The sequence below is a fragment of the Cyprinus carpio genome, chromosome B7 (genome assembly GCF_018340385.1).
Source record: "Cyprinus carpio isolate SPL01 chromosome B7, ASM1834038v1, whole genome shotgun sequence".
Taxonomy (NCBI): Eukaryota; Metazoa; Chordata; class Actinopteri; order Cypriniformes; family Cyprinidae; genus Cyprinus; species Cyprinus carpio.
In genome coordinates this window covers 16,107,533-16,125,664 of record NC_056603.1, presented here as the reverse complement: position 1 = coordinate 16,125,664, position 18,132 = coordinate 16,107,533, and the positions used below count along the sequence as shown (strand labels likewise).

The window sequence follows — 18,132 nt, the reverse complement described above, 5'->3', positions numbered from 1 at the left end:
TTCCTTACAGAGAGGAGGAAGGGTGAACGTCGGTTATTCTGCAGCATCATGCAGCACTTAACAGAGAACCACAAGGTGTGGAAGAAGACCATCGAAGAAGAGGAGAAAGCCAAGGAGCTGGAAAATCATCAGCAGCAGCAGCAATCTGAGAGCCCCAGCCTTCCTCCGTCCACCTCCTCCTCCGACGACATCCAGGTCATCCAAGAGGAGGCCGAGGAGGAGGAACGGCAGTAGCAAGAGGAGAAGGTCAAGAAAAGACCCCTCCCTTTCCTTCACCTACACAAACACACACATTGACACCCAGAGGAAGACCCTAGCGGTCTCCCCACGCTGAAAATCGTCACCGACACTCTGAAGCTAATGCAGTTCACATTGTGTTGAAAAAAAGGCCTTACTACTGTGAGAGGACCCTTTGGTGGGAACCCCACTCCTATGCACTTTCACCCCATGGAGAATCGGCGGAGAACGAACAGAGCTTTGAAGACGCCGGACCGTGTTGTGAGATTAAAACCAGACGGAGAAGAACACAGACAGGAGACAATCGTGCCATCCCATGGTTCCCTGGCTGTGACGCTGCCTTGAACATAGAGCTCTTAACTCTCCCGTAGGTACTTAAGTCCAAAAGGACACGAAAAAGACAATGACATAATTGACACCCGTTACCAAAGCGAACAGTTCAAAAACAGAAAGACTGCGACTGAAGCCGTTTCAGGCTCAGTGTCAGGAAGCATAACTCGAAATGTGCCTGTCTGAACTTAAAAAAAAGATATATATATATATATATATATATATATATATATATATATATATATATATATATATATATATTAGATATATATATATATATATATATATATATATATATGAAATATTGTTTGTTTTTATTTTTCTTGTGGTCCAGAAAATGGGCTATGTACGCTGCACTGTATGTGCAGTCCCCAATTCATGCTGGCGACATAAAACACTGTATTACTGAACAGAGTCATTAGGACAAGTGGAAATGCTGACATTTTGACTGAAAAATGACCTGACTTCTGCATCGTTTTGGATGCTTTTTATTCATGTTGGTCACTTTCTTGCAGTTTTTTTTGTTTGCCTTTGTTGTTTCTTTCTTTCTTTTTTTCTTTCTTTTTTATTTCCATTTGTGGTGTCCCCCGGCTCCCCTTTTCTCCTCTTCAGGAACGCTGAGTTGCCAATTATTCTCTGTAAAGTCCATCTGTGTTTAAAAGCATAGCAAATGGGACAGGAATGCTGTTCAAATGAAGGGACGTTTCTCCTTTTTTACGTTTAAATAGATCTATTTTTTCACGGTTACTCAGGATTCATGTGAAGGATTGATCCTTGTTTTTGGCGAAAATTTAATTCTGCAATTTCAACTTGCACGTCGAACGTTCTTTTCAGGGGCGGGGCAAAAAAAAAGTTTCTATTTTTTGTACGAATAGCTTGAAAGTCGCTAGCAACAAAAGATGCTCCCCCAAAGTGCAGTGTCCTACATATTAACCCCCATCGTTATCAGCTGCTCCAGACCAGTATATCCATGTTTATTTTTTCAAAGACCCCCTGATAAGAATTGGGAGCCAGGGAAGTTAACTGAAAACTGAATGTTTGAGTTAGCATGCATGTCATAGACTAAACATTGCTTTGGGGTAACTTCATGTTTGGCATTATTTGAACATGCTTGTACTTTAATTATTGCCAAACGCAAAATCCGGCCAGTTCATTTTCTAGGAATCCAGGGTTTCACCTTGAAAGCTGTACTTTTTTCCCTGTATATTTTCTTATTCTTCACCATAAGGCAAGTTTAATACTAATAGTTCTATATTTTTTTGTCTGAAGCAAGAACTCTAGGCATTCCACTAGAATAATGAGGGAAGTACGGGGAGGTGGAGACGAACCTGGGTCTCCAGGTCTCTTTCTCTCTCTCGGTCTGCCTCACCTCAACAAAAACTCATTTTGTCTCTGTAGAGGAAAGTTCTCAAGTAGGCAGTGTAAATCAAGCTAGTATATTTAAGAGTAAAAAAAAAAAAAAAGAAAGATACAAATGTGCACATTTTACTACCAAACAAGTGTTTAACCTCTGCACAGAAAGAATACTTGCATATATAAATATATATATTATATATTTTTTAATTAATCAACAATGTGTCTGTTTTCTACATACAGCTGACATATATTGTACATTGAGACCATGTAATTATCATCTTGTTTCAGGAGTTTTTTTTTTTTTAATCTAATGCTATTTGCAGATGTGGATTTGTTTGGGTGTTGTGTTTTTCAGTTTTTTTTGTTTTTTTGTTTTTGGGTGCACTGTCTTTTGTTCCTGCCCATAACCACTCTTTTGCAGAAAGCCCCTCATTTCTAAAGCTTGTGGCGATGCCGGATGCCTCCCTGTCTCTGTCTCCCTTTGTGGGTTTGTTCATTAGTCACTTTTTTGGCCTGTGCTCAGGGTGTGTTCTGTGTTGGGGGCTTGTGCGCACCCAAAGCAGCTTGTGGTGCTTCTATTTCTCTTTTTCTGTTCAGACTGTGTTTCCATCAGTTCTTGGATCCGGGACTCCAGTGTGGCTCAGTTCGTCCCCCCTCCCCTCCACTTCACTGAGCTCACCCCGGCTGGGCTCATACAGGTTGCCAAGCAGGGTGACGGCGGATCAGAGCATCACGGCGCCCCATCCCCTCGTGTTGACCACTTGCTCGACTGTGATATCTCACTTTTGGGGGTTCGTCGCACCACAGTAACCTCCAATGTTCCTGTCATCATTAACTTTACGATGGCTTTCACTTTTTTTATGTAGCATTTAGATGGCAATGTCTGATGTAACCATTCAGCCTTTTCAGGGTTGTGGGGGGAAACTGACTTTTTTGTTATTATTTATAGCTGTCATAAAAGCACCATCCCTGAACAAGAGTTTGACTTTCTCTCAATTGTTTTCTGCCTGTCTTGTAATTTTTTTGTCTTCTGTGTTTTGCATGGGAGCGGATGTGTACTCGCATGTTCTAAGTCAGGGGATTTCAAACTAGTGTTTGAAGAGGCCCTGGAAAATAAAAAATGAATAAGCCGTCAGAGAAGTCAATGTTTGCATTTACGATGTTAATGAAATCTATTGACAGTACTTGATTTTAAATGGTAAGAAAAAAATCTGCATGGTTTGTTCACTGAGGCGCCATAAATATGATCAAAAATACAAAAAAACAAAAAACAAAGAAATATTGTAAATTCACTTTAGAAACTTTTTTAACAGTCATTGGTCTAGTCTTCACTGTCACGTGATCCTTCAGAAATCATTTTAATATGCTGATTTAGTGCTCAAGAAATATTTATCTCAACACAGCTATGCTGCTTTATATTTTTGTGTAAACCACAAAGCATTTTTTCAGGATCCATTCATGAACAGAACATGAACATTATAAACATCTTTAGTGTCACTTTTGATCGATTTAATCCTTGACGAGTATTTATTTCTTTAAATATGTACTGACCCCACACTTGATTTTATGTAGTTTGTATTTTTCCCCACAAAATAATTTTTTTTTTAGCTTGAGCTGTCGACTCAAAAGTAAATATTTTAGATCAAACGTGTATGTATATATTTATAAGAAAATAATTCTCAGATACTCTGTCTACTTATGAGGAAAGAATGTGTGTTTTAGGTTTACAGCATATTAAAGGCATTTTTATTTTTAAAAATGATTGTCTCGTCAATCATCTCGAAAATACTTTTGACAATTTACTTAACTTTACTGATCATTTTTGTATACATGAAAAATTCTCAGGGTCCCTAAGGGATCAAAATTGTTGGGGGTACTTGTCATCAAAACCTCTGTAAACCCCTGGTCTTGTTAATAGTAGAATCATAATACTTGCACAAACCACATTATCCGGGTACACATAACATTTTAATTGCACCACTGCAGTGAAGGAACAAGCATTGATCATGACCTTTCACCTATTAAAGAGATATCTAAACACAAGCAGAATGTCTTCACCCTTCAGAATTATCTCTATGATGCAACATTTTTTTTTTACATTATCTAAGTGTGCTACTGAGCATCATCGAGTTGCATGTTTCCTTCATGCTCAGATGAAAGCCTAAGTGTTCTCCTGGGAGGAACTGCCTGTAAGATGACAGTCAGCGGATGATGAGTCCCCAAGTGTGGGTCGTATGAAAGGCCAGCCTTATCTCTTCAGATGACAGCATCTCTGTGACAGCTTACCCAAAGCAACAATGCCCCTACCCGTCACTCCACTTTTAAATGAGTTTTCCAGCCCTGTGCAGTTTGTCTAAGTGGTGCCTAGACGACACAGATGGGAAAGATTTTTTTGGCCTGTAAATGTTTTTACAGTGACAACATAGGGGTTTTGAAGGCACTGCAGAAGTAAATTAAGATACTACATAGGTACGCAATCAACACACACAAATGCCATTGAAATTCATTTTAGATATGTGCCAAACCAATTCATACAACTACATGAGTCACTCAGGAAATCTTGAGGTTTCTATCTATATGCTCCTTTTCCAGCTTTATAATTGGCTTTGAAAAATTCCAGCACAGTTGAAAGAGAGGTCGCAGACAGAAAGCTTAGGATCCGCAATAAAACAACTCGCAAAGCAAGAGTTTGTTTTGTCTTTATTTTATTAAAAAAAAAAATTGTCAGGTTTTTCTTCTTTTTTTTTTATCACAACATACAAAAAAAAAAGTGAAGTAAAAATAATATTGAGCTATAAAATGTATATTGGAGTCCAGCTTTTTATGAAAGTACCATTTTTTTCCATCAGAAATATTGCAGCTCAAGTTTCTCGACAGTCTCTTTCCACTGAGATAAACTAGGGACAGGGCCGTTATTGCAGAATTGATATATGGCATTAAACCAACAGGAGTCATGAAGCATTTCCAAAACTTTCTGGGAAAGGCAGCTGTTCTCCTCTCACTTGCCTGACTCCAGAATTGGGGGAATTCAAGGAATGCTGGAAAAGACAGACCTCAAAATCGTTATAGAGGTAAACCCTGTCAATCATTGACACAATAACGCTTCTCATATTGACAAGCACAACGTCCGGTTTGCTACACAGTACACTTACTAGTTCAAGTTATAAAAAGTTACATGCTACATTTATCTTGATACCCTCATGTACATTCTCGTTGGGTAACACACATGTGCTCATTCTTTGCTCTCCAGAGCATGTGTTCTGTATAACAGTACTCTTATCACTCTCAGGCTGGGTTCTGTGAAACTATGGAGGACACGTTCTGAGAATTTAACAAGTCAATATCAGAGGTCAGTATTCCCTGCTGATGGAATTTAAGACGGGGAACTGCTCTGCCGTTTGTGTTTCTTAGTAGGATCCCCTGAGGTGAGTGCATGTGTTCCAGAGCTCAGGGGGCAAGGTTTACTGCTGTCTCCTGATGGCACATATGGAGTACGGTCGAGGCTGAAGGGTCATGCCTAATTTTGGAGAGAGACTTGGAATAAAGCCTTCGGGGAACTGAAGATGGAACCTCTGGAGCAACGTGGTGAAGAACAAGAACATCTCCAGCCTGGCCAACTGCTCTCCCAGACAGTGCCGCTTACCTAAAGAAAACACACAGAAATCAGATACATCAGAACAGCAAAAGTCTTCTAGACTGATCGATTTCCCAAATATCTGCCATTTACCTATGGAGAAAGGAAGAAATGCTTCATGGCGGACAAATTTGCCATTACAGTCAAGGAACCGCTCTGGGCAGAAGATGGATGGGTCACTCCAGTACTTCTCATCGAAATGCACCGAGTACAAGTTAGTGATGACCATGGTGCCCCTGGGGATAGTGTAGCCACGCACCACCGCATCTTGAGACGTAGCACGGAAGATGCCCAGTGGGACGACATTGCAAAAGCGAAGGACTTCATGCAGCACTGCTTCCACATACGGCATCCTCTGCTTGTCTTCAAGAGCAGGTGGTCTGCCATTCAGGATGCAATCGATCTCCATTTGGACCTTTTCTGCACGGAAAAAAACATAACAAGATTAGTGCGACGACATTTTAAATGATGTAAACAAGAAAAAATACCCATCTCTCTGTGGGCACCAACCTTGTATCCTGGGATACAGAGCCATGTAGAGCATAGCCCAGCGCAGACAATTTGTGGTAGTCTCTGTGCCCGCAATGATGAGCTCTCCAACAGAGAAAATGAGATTATCTTGAGAGAAAGATGTGGCTTTATCGGTGGCACTCTGCTCCATTTCGTCCAAGTAGGCATCAATGTAATGTTGCGGCGACTGGGGAACCCTATCCTGCGAGAAGCGCTTGATGATTTGCAGTAGGAAGTTGTAGACCTCGTTGGCATTGCGGAAGAGCTTTTGGTGCTTCCCGAAGGGCACGTACTCCATCCAGGGGAAGGCGTTGTACAGGAAAGCCCAGCCACTGGCTGCCAGCTCCACATTCTCACTGAAGATCTCAATCATGTGTTGAAAATCGCTGTCGTCGTAGGTGAAACGTTGCCCGAAGATAATGAGGTTGGTGATGTTGGAGACGGCATTGGTCACGAGATGCTTAGGGTTAAAGGGCTTCCCCTGATGCTGGTCAATGGCATCGAGAAAAAACAGGCACTCCTCAGAAATCCTCCCAAACATCTGCTGACCACTGCCAAAGTAACGGAAGCAGTTCACGGCCAGTTTATTGTGTTCAATCCAGCCTCGACCATATTTGCAGTTCAGAAGGCCTAGACAGAGAACAAACAATGCTGAGAGATGTCGCTTTAAATATGGAAACAAAGAAGGTTTATCTAATGATAAACTTTTCTGTATGTTTAACCTGAGATTATTAGTCAAACGGTACTAGTCTCATGGGTTAAACATAGATTACAAGAACTGCGATACTGATAAAGTGATAACCTCATGTGTGACTGTCCGCTCTTCTCTAGCTATTGCACCATCTCATGCCAGAGCCTTTTCTCTGAATCACCCAGATAGTTAAAGGAATAGTTCACTAAAAATGAAAAATCATTTCATTCACTTACCCTTGTGTTGTTTTAAACCTGGGTGCTGTTACATATTCTACATAAAGCTAAATATTTTTAATATTTTTATATTTTATAACTAGTCCATATGCTATGCTTTGTGTTACACAAATCAAAATTCAAGTTGTAGTTTTATGGTGTGATTTTTTTTTTTTATCTTGTGTGTTTCATGGAAACAATAACTACACATAGGTTTAGAAGGACATGAGAGGGAATCATAATAATAATATATATATAAAAAAACTTTCATTTTTGGGTGAACTATTTCTTCAATCTAGATCATTCTGCTGTGATCTATTCTGGGAAATCATTCAAAAATAAATGATTCTATAAGGAACCACTTACCTCCCATTTTTGTCATCTTCTGAAATAAAGGGAGGGATGGACGATCTGCAAAAACCTCACTTTGGTGATATAGGCACTCTTTAATGGCATCATAACCATTTAGAATAACAGTCGAGATTCCTCCCAGGTCTAGACTGAAAATCTGGATAATAAAATGGCAATATTCATTAATCCACCACCTTGCCAAACATATTTCTACTAATGAAGGAGTATAATTAGAAGGCTACATTCACTCTCATGGATACAGTGAGGAAATGAATTAGGCTTGCTGACTCAGCATGTCTTAGCCATTCTGCAAAACTGAGTGCTGCGGCGCTCTGCCAAAAACGCAACGGCAGATGCAAGACTCATTTGTTCTTTTCAAGCACCCCAGATACACTTCTCACGACGCGACGCGTCAAGAAGAGAACGCTGTGATTCACTAACACGGACCAATCAGCTGTGAGCTCGATGAGAGACCTCAGCAGCGAACTTTACTTTTAGTGGACTCCCACTTAATAATAATAATAATAATTACTTTTTTTAATAATAATAATAATAATAATAATAATAATAATAATAATAATAATAATAATTAAAGTGCCTTTAACTACTATGTACTAACATTTAAATAATTCATTTATTACAATGCATGTTTTACGTTGAAAATACAAGAACACAGTAACAAAACAAAACAAAAATAATAATTAGTATACACTAGCAGTAAAAAGTTTTTGAACAGGAAGATTTTTTAATGTTTTTAAAAGAATTTTCTTCTGCTCACCAAGCCTGCATTTATTTGATCCAAAATATAGCAAAAGTAGTAAAATTGTGAATATTTTTACTATATAAAATAATTGCTCTCTATTTGAATATATTTTATTTTAGAAATTAAAAATCTTACTGTTAAAAAAAACTTTGACTGGTAATATGTACGTTACTAGTGTATATTTGCAACTCGTCAGAAATTAAAAACTCTGCTTAGGGTGCAACAGCGGACGATTCTATTGTGGACAACTTCTTTCATTCTCATGTGGTGGCTTATACTCGCTTTTTAAACAGCAAAACCAAACAAATGACAGTAAAAAAAATATCAGCGAAAACGTAAAGTTAAAAGCAGACAAGTCTATCGTACCTATATTTTGTGATTATGTGCAAGATAATAAGAGAAAGTGAGGACTGAGAGTGAAATGTCATGCGTACCTGTCCGTGGATATCACTCTGCCTCTTCATGTAGACGTGAGGCTCTGTGGCTAGGGACAGAATATTCCCTATCATGGGTAAAGGTGTCGGTCCAGGGGGAAACCCTCGGGGTCTCCGCTGCTTTACGAGCTGGCGAATTACCAGCAAAATGAAGAGTGTACCGAACAAACTGCCCAGACATATGAGCGTTTGCTCCCAAGACACAGAGAACAGAGATGTCAACCGTTTAATCGAAACCATCTTAGAAGCAAACACTTTGTGCTTTCTGAAAAGTTTCTAGCGCTCCGTTCTCTGTCAGTCAGTGAACTGGGAGATCATCTTGCACATGTTGCTATATATCCCCCGCCTCTTAAAGGCTAAGATTGGCTGGCGGAAAGAGCGCTTTGGATTAACTAGTATTGTGTTTGATTAAACGGTGGCCAGAACTATTGATCGCGAGAATTCAGACCGATTTCTTTTCATTAGTGCAGGCGTCACAGCTACATTTCCAAGCGCGTTCTTCTTTGTAACTTGCAACATAGCCTACATGTGGCCACGCCCACCCATACAAACCAAAAAAGGACTTTTGCATTGGAAACCTTTTCTTTGAACTAATGGTTGATTCATCGAATCTTTTTATTCCCACCCCCACCCCGTTCACTGATTCATTCAGTGTCCATCTCTGCGGTTACACCGTTCCTCCACTAGGTGGCGACAAGCGAGAGTGTATGTAATGATTAAATCATTTTCTGAACTGATTCATTAAACAGTCTGCAACAAACGTGGCTACAAATCCACTTAAAAACTCCAGAAAGAGAATCTTAAGAGAAAATCTTAATTATTTCCTCAAGAATTGCAACACAATATGAGCTGTAAAAATACAATATTTGCATAAGTAAATTAAGAAGTTACAAGTATGTATTTTTTTACGCATTCATAGTTCCGCTGAAGCGTTTCTTGCCGAACTGAACAAAGTAGGCGTATCCGTTCAGTAGTTCCAACCAGTGATATGCTCCTTTACAGCCCGTACTCGAATGCTATTTGCTCGTGTTGCACTAAACTATAAATGAAATTAGTCACGTGCTTCAAAAGGGAGAGATTTGAAGTTCATTCGTTTACGAACGAAACATCACCGCTTTGAATTGATTAAATTTACTATAAATAATGTGAGTTTGACTGAATTTCCGAAGAATATTTTACAAAGAGTCAAAGATTTACGATAATGGTACATTTTTAATAAAAAGACCGCCCTGGCTAGAACATTTTTTTCACAAGTAGTTCAGCAGCTCACTTCCATGACAAGTGAGAGAAAAAGAGACAGTGTGTGTTGCAAACGAAGTAAAACCAGTTTTGCCACTGTACGATTTGTGCTACAAACTTTGACCTTATGGTTTGAAACTCCCCTGCAGTCATGTCAGCATTTTTCTGCTATTTTACTCAAGCAGTGACCTGCAACTTTTCAGCACATTTATCAAGTCATCACAGGCATTTAAATAGCACGCAGTTTAATTTATAAGCACACATTATATACACTGTGATCATTTATATTATCTGTAAGGTGATGTGGGTGTATTTAATTATTTAAACAAAAGCATTATGCTTCTGCACCATGTATAATGCATGCAAGCGTTTATAAACATAAAGGGGTTGACGATATTATCAAGTGCTAGGCACTGCAGAATCATTCATATTTAAAGCTTGGTAGTTCGTCATAAATATTGTAATGTATTACTCATATTTAATTAGGAAATTGTTTTCATATTCATCCAACCAACAATTCAGAACCAACAGTTGAATTCAAGACAGCACAAATGTTGTCAATGAACAGCACCTTAGCAAAAAGTGAATAGTGCCTTCAGAGTGGCATAAACCTTTTATCTTAATTGCAACCTATAAAAATTGCATGAGCTGATATTTATAAACTGTGTAATGTGGGAAATGCTGTCCTGAGAACATAATAGGTTTCAAGAAGAAAAACAAAGCAAATGTCTTTGCATAACAAAAATCAAACCAATCTCTGATGTTTTTATGCTATGAGAGGATGTGTTAATGAAGTATCAGAGTGTTAACTATAGTAATCAAACATTAATTTGATCATAAATCATCCTGTTTTGTTTTTCCAGTAGAAATGTGATTTTCCACACTGATGACGCTCCATTCTGTGGTATCTTGGGTCTTATTATCTATGAAGTTTTCTACTGAGCCATTCCATCAGTATGGATAGATAAATCCAGCAAGTCTCAGAGGATTCTATTCAAAGACCGCAGTGTTGTGATACATAATGAGGACATCTAGAACATTCAATGTATCCCCCCATAAGAAACACATCTTATTATGGATCTCAGTCAACATAGATTAATCAATAAAGGAAAGTGGGACCTCAGAGGAGCACCGGCACATATCGAAAATAAATCCTTTGCTGTGATTTTAGCAAGAGATGAAGACGAAAATGTAATTAGTAATGGAGAATGCCATGATTCAGAAATAGCTTTTTTCCTGCATAGCGCATTTTGCTGTATAGTGTTGCACATGCAGTAAGCAGTTTTGAATTGGCCCAGCTCATACCCATCAGAGGTGTCTCAGTCATTCTTTTTGTTAGTCCTTGGTGGCGTGCCAATCCCAGTCAAATGTATGTAGTCTAAATGAAAGGATGGTGTGTGTGACCAGTAAAGCACACAGACGAGATTATGATGAACTCTAACTCACTCAAGATGGTTGATTGATGAGCAACACTCAGTGATTAAATCTCATTTCCTTAATGTCTAAGGATGAACTGTGCTGGCTCCTCGCTGACCATTTAGTGCTACTCTTTGTCTCAGAGAGGGTTATGGATTGTGTTTAGTTTTCCTCTCAGAGTCATTACAAATCACACTTAATCCCTGTTCGGTTCCATCTGCAGGTGTTTAAACAGCCGTGCAGTCCAGAAAAGCTTTGTCGGATGTCTTCTGCACCACGATAACAGCTGCAGTTAGCGATGCGGTTCCTTAGATGAACTCACAAAGCGTGTCATAGGTGAATGGCGCCCATGAACAAACTTAATCCAAAAGGACATCATCTGCCTCGAAACGAAATGATTATCTGTCTTCTGAGATAACTTACAGAAGGCCGGGTGGAGTGAGTGATGTTAAAGCATGACCAAATTTGAAAGGTTACAGTATCGACTTCAAAGTTTCACGCAGGAAAGGAAAACTTGCTTGCTTACTTTGTTTGCTTACTCACTGATCTATGGACATGGTAAGTCTCAGCAAAGTGTTCCTCTAGCGGAAATGACCCTTCATTAGTCAGAAGGAGTTCATCACGCGTGCAAGTGTAGTTTGCGTCCGTAGCGGGGGTCTCTGGTCCTGTCACATTGCCCAGATTTACCGATTCCGTCATTGGCGAGGCTTTGGGTTCGATAGCACTAAAAGGCTCATCCAGACTAATGGGGTTCCTATGTGACGCAAACACTGTCTCTTAGTGGAAATGGTTTATTAGGCCTTAGCCAAGAGAGAAGAGGAGTAAGATGATGCCTCAAGACAAAGAGTTCTGTAATTGGGACTGACATAGAAGGCTTGTTATGATCTTAACCTCTTTGATTCTGACAAAGGGTCACATCATCATGGAAACCCAAATAAGGACAAGAGCAATGTTGCAATTGATCACACACATTATTACAGGATACTTTTGAGTTTGAGTTTGTTTTCCGCCATCAGCATTTGTCTTGCACGTAATTTGAAATGGATTTACCAAAATGTCACACATAAGCCTTGTATCTTTTTCTCTCTGTTCTTTAAGTAGCCACAGCAACTGTGTATGTGCTTCACTCAAGGATTTCTAAAGTTATCATAACTGTGAAAAAAATTCAATTAAAGCACTAAGCAGAAAAATAAGTATCATGCAAACTCTGTGCCATATCACATACAGTATGCAGAGACAAAATTATAGATCGATAGACAGACAGACAGATCACAGTCAATAGTTTTCTACCAGCTTGACACTAAGAATTATCACAACAGAAAAACAGATCATAGACTTTCTTTAAATAGTTTACTTAATTTTTTTTTTCCAAACGATATTGAATTTTGCTGATCACTGGTAAATTTTTGTGAATGGAGCAGTTTGTGATTGAAGAATGACGTCATTGGGGTGACACACTCTTCTTTTTTTTTTCCAGTAGCCCGAGGACACTCTGATTGGTTGGATGAGTGAGCAGTGAGCTCTGGTTGGCTGTCGGAGAATCATTAAACACCCACACTGTCAATAGTGAGACCCACATGGTGGGTATATAGGCAGGTGTATTGTAGCTTAATGCAACAGACTCAAAATTTCATCAAGTTGAAATATCCCCTCTATTTTGGGACAACTCTTTTCTATATCTATTGCACGAAGCCGAACTTCTCAAGGTAAGTAACAACTATTTATGGCTTGACACATACTAGATGTGCCACGCTTCTTATCATTCTCAATACACTGTACTGTAGACATGTGTAAATAAACTATATAAAATGTTAGGGAGCACTTAATGGTATATACATTATTCTTCGGGACAGAAAGTCATGCTCGATGGATTTTTTCAAGGAGAATCGGACGGCTCCTTAGACCTGGCTGTGGGTGCAGAGACAGCAGCTCATTACACTAATGCACAGGGTCCTGCTGGAAGGGAAATCACGAGACTAATATCTTTAATGCTGCAGTTATAGCATAGAGCCTGACAGTAGTAGACGTCTGCACCAACCACAAAAGCTCCGGTTCTTCTGCAGCAAACGGGAGAAGACTTTCCAAATATTATTTTCATTTTTAAGCTAGGTTAAATGGTGTGCCAATGACATTGAAAAGCAGGTGAGAGTTTGAGGGGAATAAAAACAGATAGGAAAAATGCATTTTCGACTCTTTCACCAGTAATGGCTTGACCAAATTTTGTAATTTTTCCGGTCTGTTCTTAAACTATCTAATGATGAAATGTTTTACCACAGGGGACCATGGTTATGTTGAAGATCTCCGCTTTCCTTGTTGCCTACGCTCTGATTATTTGCCAGATGTACAGCTCTAATGCAGCTCCTGCCAGGTGAGGTTTAATAAGAATCATATTGTCATCTTGATAAATACTCAAAGGGCAGTGTTTTTCCCCGTGATAATTCCTTAAATTAACTACAAATATCTGTAAGTGAAACTGGTCGTTCAGACGGAGGCAAGAGAGCATATGTTTTCATTAGAGGTTGTGGCTTCATGGACTATCAGTCTTCTGATTACATCAGATGAATCCCGGCCAAACCCACTCTGCTTACGACAGTATTGATCGGGTGATAAATCTTAACTTGGCAACTGGACAGCATTTAAGTGCCATACTCTTAGCAGATTGTTTTGATTATGTTTAGGATTTGATGTAGCAAGCAAAAAGTGCTTTTATCATGCAAAAAAAGAATACCTCACACAAACCGTTTGCATAGTCCCCTAAGACATGATAATCGTTGCATTGCAGGCCTGCACTGGAATCATCACCAGATCGAACTACGCTTACCGACTATGAAGCGAGAAGATTGCTGCACGCAATCGTCAAAGAATTCATGCAGATGACCGCGGAGGACATGGAGCAACAGGCAGCTGAGGAAAACAGGTACAAATCCCATCGTATCTACTTCTCGAATCATTGCAAGACACAACCTGTTGAATAATTTAGCGAGTGTGCACTGATTTGTTTCTCTCATATTTAAGAAAGTAATGCTGAAATTCTTCCAACATGAGAGCAATGCCTCCTTAATGTCAGGTGTACTTGTACTTGTTGTATATGGCAGGTATGTGATACATTTCTGTACAGATATGTGGGTTAATTTTTCGATTAAAGCCGCAGAGTCCTCTGCCAGTTTATTCTCTGCATGAAACTTTATTTACCCATCAGATTTATGAGAGATTGATCGTTTGTAAATGCCTGTTTGCTCTTAATGCATGAAAACGAGTATATCAAATGGCATGGACGGAAGCATGATCTGAAACCATGTGAGGAAATGCCTGCATGATATGCTCAAGTAAAGACATAAAAAGTGCAGCAGAAATGAATTATTGAAGCATGATTTGAGACTATAATGACAGCCTTGCGATGAAGCATGTCAACATGCATCCTGTCATCATGTCTATCCTGTATGTGAATGCTCTTGCATGTTTACGTGTCTATGAGTTTCTCTGCATGTGGTCTGTTTCCATACAGCTTGGGTAGAGCCGTGTCCAAGCGCTGCTCCAGCCTCAGCACTTGCGTGCTGGGGAAACTGTCCCAGGAGCTGCACAAACTGCAGACATATCCACGCACCAATGTAGGAGCGGGTACACCGGGCAAGAAGCGCAGCCTGGAAGAGAGTGATGTGTTGGCTGGATACGGAGAGGCGCTCAATCGTGTCTAATCGGCAGCGGCTGTAAACCCATGCTTGGCCCTGATATGCGAGTGCATGTGGAAGTTTGCTTGCCTGATTGACTTGAAAGAACATTTTTTTCTACTTTCTTTGGCAGAGTAGCAAATCTCAGACAGACTCTGTTCCACTAATTTCATATAGTCACTGGATCTATTTGGGTTATATAACTAATTCATGAAATCGGGGAGCTCTCATTGGTAGATAGGGCGTAACGATGAGCTTTTTTTAACCCACAGCAAAATTCCTGTCTTGTGTGATTTGACTTTGTTCTTGATCTAATAAAGATATTTTTAGACGGAGATATTTTTTGCTTGTTGTTTGTTTAAAGCTCAGAAATGAACAGCATTTTTAATTTGATCAATTATAAGTATTCAGGCTTAAGTACCCATTTTAGGTAAGATACATTACTGCTGCCATTTTTCTTTTTTGTTTAAAATCTCATACATGAATATTGCACATTTCAAATTCTTAATTTTAATATGATAATAAATTCCTAATATTTTCCCCCCTCCAGTGTTACAACACAGAAGAGAGCTTGTAACACGGCCACATGTGTGACCCATCGCCTGGCAGATTTCCTGAGCCGCTCGGGGGGAATTGGAAGCAGCAAATTTGTCCCCACTAATGTGGGCTCTCAGGCATTCGGCAGACGAAGGAGGCTCAGTCAGGAGTAGTCAACTTAATGGGTCTTTGTGAAATGGTATGTGATTAGTGTTCTGAACACTCTCGTGTCATTTTAACTACCAGAGTCGTCCCATTAATTTTATGTGAACCACAATCGGGATAACTCCATCATCACAATGGTTGGAATTATTGTGCTTTATGTTAGAGTGATATCACAGTATATGATTACATTTATGTTCTTGTGACAAAATTCTATAATTATGTGACAATTGTCACAATAAGGTATCCATTTGTAAAAAGAAAAAAGCGAAAGATAAAACTATGATTTATTACTAAATATTTCATGTTGCACTATCTACTATTTAAAATAGCTCAAAGTTAATTTTATTATAATGCTGATATTATAATTCTGTAGTATAATAAAAGAAATAAGAAATTAATAAGAAATATTCATGAATTTGCACTTTAATCTATTTAAAATAATAATATTTATAGGACATGAATTTAGGAAAATGCAGAAAGAAGCATTATCAGCAGTGGACTTACTTTTATATGTAAAATAAGAAATATTTGCACTTTTGCACATTTCTCGTTTTTTCAGGTTAACTTCTCTCATATTGTTATGCTGATATTATATTTATGGTATCAATTTTGATGAATGCAAAAAAGAAGCATTTTCATAACTGTACTCTTGATATTTTGCTGATGTCATACAATTCTGATAACATATTTTGACAGGTCTCCAGTCTACACGTCCACAGTTCTTCTTTGATTGCTGTCAATAAAAGAGAAAGCATCATGTCCACATTATGACCCCTGGGAATGGAAACTCCTTACTTTCATCTGAATGGACTCCAATTGATAGCACTGATCGTTTCCATCCAGCCAGACATTATAACTGCTCCTTTTATTTGGCTCTTCCATGAAGCAACATAAGTTAAAAAAGAAAAAGAAAAGAGAAAGCGGTGATCAGTAGCCCTCATTTTTCTACTCATGTGGATCCAAGGAAGAGCATTGCTTCTTTCCTTCCTCTCAGAAGAGAGCACATTCAGTATGTACAGTCTGGTTTGGCCCATGTTCCTTTAATGTGTCTCAGCACATTACGGTATTTTGGGGATCATATTAAAGCAGTGCCTCATAAAAAGGCTTCCCTGAATATGGATGTGTCTTGTGCCTTGATGTAACACACTTTACATGCCGCTGTTGTACAGTATGTTTGAATTAAAGGAGGAAGGTTCGACCACTGAATTACAAATTGTAACAATTGTGAATTTGAGCAAGATTAAAATGTATTTTAGATACATAAGGTTTGGGGTACTTGATTTATTGACTGATTGACTGGTTGTTTTAGTAATTGGTCTGCAATGCATAGTCGTACACATGCCCCCTCATGTCACGTTCAATTTTGCATTTCTGACACAATAATCAGAAATAAATGATGACGACAAGGTTCAGTATTATTCTACAGTTGTTCTGAATTCCCATTTAGCATAATAATGGAGCAGGGAAATTGTCTGGTTGAGTTTTCATGCATGAAAACATAATATCTGACTGAAAACCAACAGAAAAAAAAAAACCTTTTAAAAACTATAAATCTTTGCACCATTGCATTCTGTTTTGTAGTCCCAAAAGCATGGTTCATTGTTTCTTATTGGGTCCTCTGTGCATATTACAATGACAGCAGTCATTCTGTATTAACCCTTGTGGGAGCCGTTTGTCATGATTGTGTTTTTCAGTGGCTAATTGTCATGCAGTGGCCACCCATGGGAACTTGTTTACAGTCGAATCAATTTCCCAAAATACAAGTAAAATCACCGTTTTTGGTGTCATTTAAAGAGAGCACAGAGACCCGTTATGCCTTATCAGGGTGAATTGATCTTTTGATTCGCTCACGTCACTGAGGTCTTATGAAACACATCTTTCTGATCTCGTAAGCAAGAGTGACATGTTTAAATAAGGAGTCTTACATACACCATACAGCGACTTTCCCTGTGACTATCTGAGCAAACGAAACCTTTAATATATTTCATCATTTAACCAATAACATTTTAAATGAGAATAAAAGACCACAATGTGAATGATTCATTTTCCTTCATATAATCTCATAAACGGGGCTCGTTCTAATCACTGAAACCACTCATCCAAGTTTCCCATCACAACCTTCTCAACAATCCTGATGGCAAGTGCTTTCTTGTGTCCTCACACAGTTCAAATGGATCCCATCCAGTTAGATACTTTGTTAATTAACCTCTAAGCCCTCATAGTAGTAGTGACTCATTTCATATTGCAGTGGCTCTGCCGCCCGGCCCATTCCTCTCTGCTAATAAGGAGAGATGGTAGGTTCTCGTGCCTCTGAGAGGCAGGGTCTCTCTGAGAGCCAGCCAGTCAATTAATCTTTATCTGCAAACTTTTACATTACATTACTCCTATCACTAGACAAATTTCATTGTAATTACTTATAGCACAGAGCAAACAAAGGAGGAAATGCAACAATTGCATAACTAAATGCCCCTGGCATTGAATTTGATGTATTCTTTTTATTGCTTTAAGTAACAGTCTTTCATCAGCAATAAAAACTGATGGACAGTTCTTTTTGGTACGTTTAAGAAAACGATAATAATTAAAAAG

The 18,132-nt window shown here is 38.8% G+C and overlaps 3 protein-coding genes across 4 annotated transcripts in view; 2 read left to right on the top strand and 1 right to left on the bottom strand.

The window, feature by feature from the left end:
- Positions 1-2,902, top strand: part of LOC109094294 (cGMP-inhibited 3',5'-cyclic phosphodiesterase B-like) — a 47,940-nt gene extending 45,038 nt beyond the window's left edge. The window contains exon 16 of the mRNA XM_042727534.1: positions 11-2,902. Within this exon, the coding sequence (XP_042583468.1) occupies positions 11-234 (224 nt within the window). The 3' untranslated portion in view covers positions 235-2,902. The remainder of the gene's footprint in view (positions 1-10) is intronic.
- A 1,724-nt stretch (positions 2,903-4,626) lies between these two features.
- LOC109094296 (vitamin D 25-hydroxylase) lies at positions 4,627-9,305 on the bottom strand. Its single transcript, XM_042727535.1, has 5 exons — positions 8,522-9,305; positions 7,340-7,481; positions 6,068-6,697; positions 5,651-5,977; positions 4,627-5,566 (listed from the first exon to the last, which is right to left on the bottom strand). The coding sequence occupies exons 1-5, from the start codon at positions 8,759-8,761 to the stop codon at positions 5,385-5,387; spliced, it is 1,521 nt and encodes a 506-aa protein (XP_042583469.1). The 5' UTR covers positions 8,762-9,305; the 3' UTR covers positions 4,627-5,384.
- Positions 9,306-12,563: 3,258 nt separating this feature from the next.
- LOC109094399 (calcitonin gene-related peptide-like) lies at positions 12,564-16,810 on the top strand. Of its 2 annotated transcripts, XM_019108126.2 has the most exons (5): positions 12,577-12,882; positions 13,453-13,544; positions 13,959-14,093; positions 15,395-15,580; positions 16,243-16,810. In XM_019108126.2, exons 2-4 carry the CDS (start codon positions 13,459-13,461, stop codon positions 15,552-15,554), a joined length of 381 nt encoding a protein of 126 aa, XP_018963671.1. In that variant the 5' UTR covers positions 12,577-12,882; positions 13,453-13,458; the 3' UTR covers positions 15,555-15,580; positions 16,243-16,810. The 2 variants fall into 2 exon arrangements, with proteins under 2 accessions (XP_018963672.1, XP_018963671.1); XM_019108127.2 differs by lacking the exons at positions 15,395-15,580; positions 16,243-16,810 and adding an exon at positions 14,682-15,387 and having other exon boundaries at positions 12,564-12,882.
- The last annotated feature ends 1,322 nt before the right edge of the window (positions 16,811-18,132 follow it).

Excerpts from the sequence above, each read along its gene's own strand:
- LOC109094399 (XM_019108127.2), top strand. The coding sequence starts at position 13,459 with ATGGTTATGTTGAAGATCTCCGCTTTCCTTGTTGCCTACGCTCTGATT. Across the intron at positions 13,545-13,958 it reads TCTAATGCAGCTCCTGCCAG|GCCTGCACTGGAATCATCAC; the intron begins GTGAGGTTTAAT and ends GTTGCATTGCAG. Across the intron at positions 14,094-14,681 it reads CAGGCAGCTGAGGAAAACAG|CTTGGGTAGAGCCGTGTCCA; the intron begins GTACAAATCCCA and ends GTTTCCATACAG.
- LOC109094296 (XM_042727535.1), bottom strand. The coding sequence starts at position 8,761 with ATGGTTTCGATTAAACGGTTGACATCTCTGTTCTCTGTGTCTTGGGAG. Across the intron at positions 6,698-7,339 it reads GAAGATGACAAAAATGGGAG|GCCTTCTGAACTGCAAATAT; the intron begins GTAAGTGGTTCC and ends TTCTCTGTCTAG. Across the intron at positions 5,567-5,650 it reads ATTTCTTCCTTTCTCCATAG|GTAAGCGGCACTGTCTGGGA; the intron begins GTAAATGGCAGA and ends TGTTTTCTTTAG.